This window comes from Haliotis asinina, chromosome 13 (assembly GCF_037392515.1).
Source record: "Haliotis asinina isolate JCU_RB_2024 chromosome 13, JCU_Hal_asi_v2, whole genome shotgun sequence".
In the NCBI taxonomy this organism is placed as follows: Eukaryota; Metazoa; Mollusca; class Gastropoda; order Lepetellida; family Haliotidae; genus Haliotis; species Haliotis asinina.
Window position 1 is genome coordinate 2,076,323 of NC_090292.1, and position 9,079 is coordinate 2,085,401.

Below are 9,079 nucleotides of genomic sequence, written 5' to 3' on the forward strand. Positions count from 1 at the left end.
GGAGACAATGTGAAAATGGTAATCTAGGCTAAAACACTACATTTAAACGCCATTCTTTATTTTCTCTTGAGAGAACAACATTTTTGAATATTTATACATGCTATTTCAAAAATGTTTTCAGGATTTTCTATCGTTGGTTACATTGTACAGATAGGTACTCCGCCTGGCGACAAGTGTTTTGTAATATCAGTCCATATGGACATCTGTGGATAGTTACGTAAGTATGAGGGCTTTGCATTTAACTTTGTTTGCGATGCCTCTGGGATGGTATTTGACAGCAAACATATTATTAAAATTAATACAAATCCCAACTCCCGAGCCTACAGTTTAGGTGCGACAGCAACACTCATAATTTGTGACAACTTCTGTGCCCAGCATGACATTACTATCGTTCCAAGATCCGATGCTTCCTGTGGGACATGTATGCTTAACATGTGCTGAGGTGTGATATGTGATGATATCTGTGATAATCTTTCTGAGATATCGGCTATCTGACGTGAGTTGGGATACGGCTTGAGGTGAGTGACTAACACCACCACCACGACCACCACCACAACTACTGCTGCTGCTGCTGCTGCTGCTGTTGCTGCTGTTGCTGCTGTTGCTGCTGCTGCTGCTGTTGCTGCTGCTGCTACTTTGGATTAACGTTCGTTTGAGATCATCGACGTTTCAAAAAACCTCGGAAAAATGGATCCTTCAACTGCTGTCAACAATCTCCCATCAATACATCTGATTACTAGAAATATCAAGACTTTGGAGACTTAATAACTTTAGCTTTATGGATCAGTATTTTAATTCGTGTTGCAGTTTTATTTATTTATGACGAATCTTTAATTCCATTCGTTGTAAACGTGTCTCAACCGATATTTGAATATTATAGACTTGTCAGTATTCCGTTTTTCCCAACAGATATGTGAATATTGTAGACTTGTCGGTGTTCTGTTTGACTGGTTTGAAGGAGACTTTTTGTCATGGTAATTTCTAAACAGTAACACATGCATCCTCGAGAATCTCCAGGGTATTCGTTTTGATAAATCTACACTACACCCTGGATGCATCTACAGGGTCACAATAACATATGTCAAAATGAGTGTCATGGTTTTGTAGATGTCGACATGGTAACCGCCAGGCCTACAAAGAGAAATAAATACTATCACACTTACCTGTTTTCAGCAAGCATTCACGTCATGTTTGTGTCAGGATTGTGTCGCTCAAACCGCCATAACGGACAGAGTTCCAAGATGATAGCGCAACTGATAGTTCCCTGGGGGACCATATCCTCGGAGAGCCTTGCTGCTGGCACCAGTCGTCTTAAGACACTCCAGAACTCTGATTCATCACTGGCGGCGATATTTGACAATAACTACCAAGTCTGCTGACGTATGTTGTGTGATCCTTGAAGTTCCGGGTAGAATAGACCTTCAGCAACCCATGCTTGCCATAGAAGGCGACTCTTGTTGTAACAGACGGCTAATGGGATCAGGTGGTCAGACTCGCTGACTTGGTTGACACATGTCATTGGTTCCCAACTGTTCAGATTCATGCTTATGTTGTTGATCACTGGATTGTCTGGCTCAGACTCGATTATTTACAGACCGCCGCCATAAAGCTGGAAAATTGTTGTGTATGGCTTAAAACTAAACACACTCACTCACTTTAGGGGTGGTTTTGTTTGACGCCATGTTTCCATGTCTCTCGCCTTGAGGTGCGTAGAAAGCCAGGTATGTGACTTCTGTGTCTATATCTACCACTCTGTATCTACTGCACATGTGAGAAGAACCGGACCCCATTCCTGTCGTCTCGGCATTACCACGAGGACATTACCGAGTATGTCTCCGCACACAATATGCTTTGGCTTTATCCCTAGATGTCCTGATTACTATGATAAAACTGAGCATCTCCTGTCATGGTTCCTCCAACTGACTGATGATGTTCCAGTTGCCCATGTCGTCTAAATATGCAGGTACATGATAGAATTCATGTCATGCGCCAATCAGGTATCAGACAAAAACAACTTTCCTTTAATAAATGATTTTCACTACTTTAAGCGCTAAAGAAAGCTCTATAACGAAGAGGAGGCTTATTATAACTTTTATTTGCATTCGCACATAACGACTTCTTCCACGTAAACGACGTGGGAGTGGAAGGGACAATGCTGCGCGATAAATTTCTTCACTCGCTAAATTCACTTGGTTTGTAAACGTTCGCTCACCAGTGTGTAGACACTAGTCAATGAACGTCTTTAGATTTGGTCTTATAATCCTAATTACTATATACTCATCCTTGTATGTATTTTGGGACTTAATAAAAAAACTAGTGCATGCTGTCCGTATTCACGATGCTGTTGAATGCTACGACTACTATAAATAAACAAAATGCAAATATTAAAATTCAAACATAGGAGCCATATCAGGTTATTACCATGTTCGAGGAATGTATCCATCAATATCCACAAAAACGAGTGATATACCATTCATCTGCAGATTTCCCAAGTGGTGTGTCTTTTAACAGTTTCATGTACGAAAAAGTGATGTATCGTTTCAGGTATTCACATTTCTGTATAGTCTCATTGGTCACCCAAGATAGCACACCTGGCAACTAATTGCATAATGTGCGTCATTCTTTCAAAAAAAATAATGTAGTTAGCCAATAATGAGCAATCAATCAATGTATTGGTGGTTAATCGTTTGAAAGAAAGGTGCTGTTTTACACTGATAAAGACACGACAGAATATATTCAGTATAGATTAGTAAATGTACATACATGCACACAACCTTTTGACAATCCGCATTAAATCCGCATAAAAGTAATTAATCAATCAGCATGTTATCGGGTAATCTTTTGATCGATCCGCACACAAGAAATGCCAAATGGGGATCGCTGTCGTATAATCTAAGTGGCGTTACCACTAATTATACCTGTTATAAATTCATCAACTGAGCATCAAGTGAATGATAACGAAATAACGCGTAGGTTTATACCACCTAACACGGATTACAACCTAGCGACACCAAGTGATTTCGACAGAATCGTCTCTGTAAACAAGGGTTCTAGGCAAAGCAGGAGACAAAACTAAATGATAGTAGATTGTGGGAACAATCTTTTTTCCAACAGCTGTCGCGATTCCAGGTTTGTACAAACCTGCAAACGAAAAAGTTTACCCCCTGAGATGTAGATGAATGCTGCATAGGTCCTCCATATCATTCTGTACCTACTATTACGTCACGGCGACGTGCCGCTCTGATTCGTTCGCGGCTAAGAATTGTGTACTGTTGTCAAATAGGTCGTTTTAAGGTAATTAAAAAGATCGAAATGAGTAGTTTTAATGACGAGGTTTCATTTATACCGATGCCAGTGAGTGATTTATGTATTTGCACCCCTTAGAGTGTATGTGACCTTTTATAGGTTGAACTTCCTTTATGACTTCAAAGGAACTGAACAGCCTATAGCTAATATCAAATTGTTCAGCAAGTTTTGAGAAATTTTCTTTTGGGATTTCTTTAAAAAGTTTAAAAAACACGTGACTGTACTATACTGGATACTATTATCATTTTTAATATTACACTTTGGGTTAGTTGTTAGTTATTGACGGTTTAACCCGACTTGGGACGATACCACAAACAAATTGAAGTGCATGACCACTAACACATTTAAAGGTGAAGGAACAAGTTTTATGGATGATCAACTTCTTATTTTCACAATGGCGACGTTTCGGAATGGATTCGTATACTATTTTCAAGCATATGGTAGGACAAGGTGCTAGTTTTGGCATTTGATATTGTATACTTGTAAAGAAAAATAAACATGCCACGCCACCTCTTTGATGAAGATGACAGTATTCCTAAAAAATTCTCCAAAATTAAAACTAACAGCAAAAAGATAGACTCTTTATATCCGTGATGTATACAACCATTTTGAACCCTTACAACAATACCTTTCCCCGCACGTTGTAATTGTAAATTTCTTTGGTCCCTTATAACGGGGAACAAGATCACTTTCAAACTCTTCAAAATTTAAAATGACTGTATTTCTCAAAATCAAATACCACACCATAAAATAATCTGTTTATTTAAGTAATGTAAACCACACTGCACTGAAGCCTTACAAACATATAACAGTATGAGGCAAGTACGACCTCGGTCACCATTGAGACAGTCGAGGACAAAAAGGTGATACAAATATGTTTGAATTCACGGGTCTTTAATTGGTGAGGGATTCTTAAAGGCAGACCGACTCACTGTGTCTAAATAAAAAGAACGTTCACTTTTGACTACTAAATGTAGACCTTGTCTACAGGTGTATGTAACTGAAAATAGATAAGAAATATACGAACCAATACACCAATGTCGTCTTTCTGCGATGTTGCAAAGAAACGTAAAACAAGACATGCCTTGAACTATAATGGTGCGTGTGCTTCTCAGTAGTACATGGCATTTACTATGACTGTGTCTGTGTCATTTATTGAAAATCATTATATACTGAATGTATAAAAACATAAACATACAAATTCACCTGAAGTATCCTTATGACGTCCAGATACTGGACAGTTTTTGTTTGCTCACACATATGGAAAAAACAATATCGTCGCATAGTCCTTTTATGCGTGGATGATAAGACGCAGGAACGCATTAACGAGTTGGTATTTTTTTCGCATAACAAATGTTCAGACAGTATGATAGTAGTGTGTGTTTTTCAAGCCGCATTAGAATTTACAGTCAGTATTTGAAGTTACACCATAGGATTGCAAATTTCACATCAAAGGACATGCATTAACCATACAGGGGTTAACAGCATCAACGCTATTCACCAGTCATTTGATTCGAAAATTCCTGTGGAATTCAGGGACGTGTGTACTGTAGCTGAACGTAAATTCTATAAACAGTATTAGTCAACGTGACGGAAGGCTCACTTCAGCTTTTGTGTTTGCCTGCTTCCAAGACATTCCAAAAGATTCCAAGGCCAAAAGGCGAGGTTTCAAAATAATCGTTGCTGATTTGACAAAGGAAAAACACACATATCACGAATAGCATATTTTCGCCATTTAGTTCAACTGGTAAATATCAGATTTTGTTACAAAATGCAGTATACAATGCCCCGCAATGAGTCAAAACTGGCGAGAGATTTACGATATGCCTAATTTCCAGTGGGCATTTAAACAAATCTACTCGGATTAAAATAATGGTGATGATTGTTACAAGTTTGATTGGGTATACTGTGTGTTTAGTGACTGCAGAAAGGGTACATATCCCTGTGGCACCAACGGAGAAAAATCTGAGTAGTAATCAGCTACCCATGTCAGCTCGTGAAGATTCCTTTGTTGAGTGATATCGACCTCATAGTATTTGACAAGACTAGTACTGTTTGCGTTGAAGCCAGAGAGCCGCTCTTTCTCCCATCTGGCTGAGAAGACCGCGGGTCATCTATATGATTGTTGCGTCACAAGCAGTGTGACACCATTGTCACTGTACAAATGGCGCCACGTCAGCTGGGTGAACCTCGGCATAGTCTGAGGTTACAGAGTGCAGCGACATGTAAACAAACAGTTTGTTGTTGTCTGTTTCTCAATTCGTGGTATTCTCTGAACAAAATTAATAAAATGAACTCAGAATTTTGTTAAGACGGGCAAAGTTTACTACAATCACTCACCTTGACAATTTTCTTACCCGATCCTGCGAGGTTCCAAACACAAAACATGACAAAATGTCTGAAAATACATTCAACAAAGTTTATTTATATTCAGAAAGAAAAAAGGAAATCAAGTGAATCGCCTCAGTCTACACCAACACTGACGTCAGGATGCACCACGTGACACCAGGAGATCCAACACTCGCTGATGTCTATTGATTCTCGCTAAGTAGGCCGCTGTGTACCCGTAGTTATTAATGACGTTGACGTCAACCACGTCCAGGTCCAGGATCAACTTCACGGTCCCCAGGTCACCAATGCTGGCCCAGTGAAGGGCGTTGCTACCGTCACTGTCCACCAGTGACAAATCAGCCCCTCTACCCACCAGGAACTCCACCACGTCCCTGTGTCCGTATCGTGCTGCCGCCATCACCGGTGTCCTGCTGTTCCATCCTCCTCTATAGTTGATGTCAACGTGACCCGCTGACAGGATCCGCTTCACTCTCTCCAGGTCACCGTCATAGCTGGCGTCGTAGAGGCGGCGGCCTGCTGCTGGTGATGGAGTCGCTGAAACACAAAGTAAACAATGTACACCAGACATCTTTGTCTAACATCTACAATGTTGTCATCATGTTGATACGTGACTCGGCCACTGCTACAATATTTCAACAATTCCATCATGCCTGACAACAATCCAACATGACGGGAATGTCAACATGTGGTTTCTGGAATTAACGATGGTGTGTTTAATACATAACTTTCTGTTAGAACCAGACGTTATGGCATTATCTTGTATTCGGCTGGACAATGTTAATGTGTGAACTTTACAAGTTGATAATGTCGGTACAACTGTTGTTGGTGTTATGGGTAACACAGTGTTTCGTTTGTTCTTTAACCCCCTGGATGCCGATTTTCTTTTCACGTTTTCGTAAGGTTTGAGAAGCGAACGTTGTGCGAGATTTGCGCTCGCGTAGTTGTGGATCTGCGTAAAGCTATAAAATTGCACAGAAATGTAGAATATGTAATTTCCTATCCGTTGGTATAAATATGACTGTGGCTACATGAGGGGTTTGAGAAATAGACACTGCTAAAAATTCAAAACTTTTGTGTGTGTTAAAAAACAGTAAATTTCTCCGTTTTTTTATCGTGCACCAATAAAAGTGTAACGGGAATGGCTCGACCACAGAAAACCAAGCTCCGTTGAGGCTGTAGTTCGTTTTTATTTCTTTTGGTGACTAATAATACAAGTCTGAAACAATGTGTACAAATATATTAATGTCCGTCAACAATTGAACATATTTTTGTAGTTTATTCCTTTTCTGTAAAATCAAATATAACCAACCTGAAATCCACTAAAGTCAATATCCTCTTCACATGACTTTCAAATCACCTTCCCACTTGGGAGAAAGACAGCAAGTGAACAAACTTTACACTTTCCAAATGCAACTAAATTCAACATCCAATCAAGATGCTGCACATCTTCAGCCAATAGAAACCAGGGACAAGACAGCAGGCCTGACCTCATTAAAACTTGACTAATTTGCATAGGAACTACTTTCGACCCATGACCCAGTGGTTACTTTGAATACATCATGGACTTGTAAAAATGTAAACCTTTTTACTGACAATTGTATTATTGTTTAAGGTGTTCTAAACAAACTTCACACTTTCCAAATGCAACTAAATTCAACATCCAATCAAGATGCTGCACATCTTCAGCCAATAGAAACCAGGGACAAGACATGTTAAAATAGTATATAGTTCCAGCACACTTTTACAATTTGTGTATTTTGTACTTGTTATGTATTTTAACCTTGTTATGTATTTTGTAATTGTTACAAAAGCACTCTGCTACGATCTTTGTAATTTGGCATCTTTACGGAAAGTGTGAGCGAAGAAAATACAGCTTGATATCTGAACGACATAAGTGTATATGAAATGGATTCATAGGCTAATGCATAACGTCATGCGCTCAAAATAAAAAATAACCCGCAATAAATGTCAATAATCGATTTTCTTCTATGACGTCAAACGTCGACAGAGAGGTCATACACGTATAAAGATAAGGGGGCATAACTCAGCTATGGTTTACATTAGGTCAATGTCACTCAGATCACATGGAGAGAATTTGCTGTGGATACGGACAGCATATTTTCGTCATTTTTTGTTCACATTGAACCAAACTATTCCAATACAAAGTTCACCAATGTGAAAGGATACCTTTTGGTAGTTTCACAATTTGTAATGAAAGATGCCAATGTACTACATCAAAAAGCAGGTAATAGCGATTTGGATGTCCCTATCCGATACTTAATTTAGTTCTTAGAATCCCATATTCTCCTGTTTGTTTAGATGTATTTTGATTAATTTTGTATCAATTTTAACAGCCACATTTTCAAATGTAATGAAATAACTGAAAATAATGCGACATTTTAGTTGACGTCATGGCATGTTTTGTGCATTTTGTGACGTCGGAAAAAGGCGATTCTGGTTGTTGATTAGCATATGTCCAACCTAATTTCCACTCAATGTGAAAAAGATCTCGGCTTCTGTGTCAGCCAAAATATAAAATGAGTGGTTTTACCACTGAAATAGTGTCCTGAATGTATCAACAATTACACGGTTTTACTACATATCTTATTGTGAGCAACACGCGCACCTGCCCAGCATCAATTTAGCGTAAATGAAAATTTCACAACACATGAATATTCACTGAATGTTCATTTAGGAACTATACTTTTCTTCTTATGATTATGAAATTATTTCACTTCATAAGTATGCAATGAAAGGTACAAAGAGATCGTTTCAGCGTACTCATTGTGGAAAACTATGAGTTCCAAATCTAACATTGTTAAACCGTTTTTATTTTAAAGTCAAACTTGTGACCGAAAGATCGTATTGTTTACTCTGAACATCATTCACCGTTCAGGGCCCATGAACATAGTGTAAATTGGGCATGGGACCGTAAGGTTCACAGGAAGGGTTGACGAACGTACTGTTTACTGGACATGTTAACATAGTGCTGATGGGAGATGTCAACGTATTGTTTATTGACCATGTTAACATAGGGCTAATGGGACATGTCAACGTATTGTTTATTTTCCATGTTAACATAGGGCTGATCTGACACATCAACGTATTGTTTATTGGCCATGTTAACATAGGACTGATGGGACACATCAACGTATTGTTTACTGGGCATGTAAACATAGGGTTCACAGGACAAGTCAGTATACAATGTTCCAGTACGGTCCACGACCACGTGCCTCTTATACAGCTAGAACTGCCCCATCAGTGCCCCACCACTGCGCCGCCACCACCACCCAGGTCTCGAACTCGTTTCGTCAGGTGGGACCACCATTACAAGGTAACAGCTGCACTCCCCGCTGTCCCCCCTCGCCTCGTGTACAATTCCAGTAATGAGACGGGGCCAGGCACTGCATATCTCCTCATC

At 39.4% G+C, this 9,079-nt stretch overlaps 1 protein-coding gene across 1 annotated transcript; it reads right to left on the reverse strand.

The window, feature by feature from the left end:
• Positions 1-5,791: 5,791 nt before the first annotated feature.
• Positions 5,792-8,443, reverse strand: LOC137260327 (histone-lysine N-methyltransferase EHMT2-like). Its single transcript, XM_067798007.1, has 2 exons — positions 8,440-8,443; positions 5,792-6,192 (listed from the first exon to the last, which is right to left on the reverse strand). Exons 1-2 carry the CDS (start codon positions 8,441-8,443, stop codon positions 5,792-5,794), a joined length of 405 nt encoding a protein of 134 aa, XP_067654108.1.
• Positions 8,444-9,079: the final 636 nt, after the last annotated feature.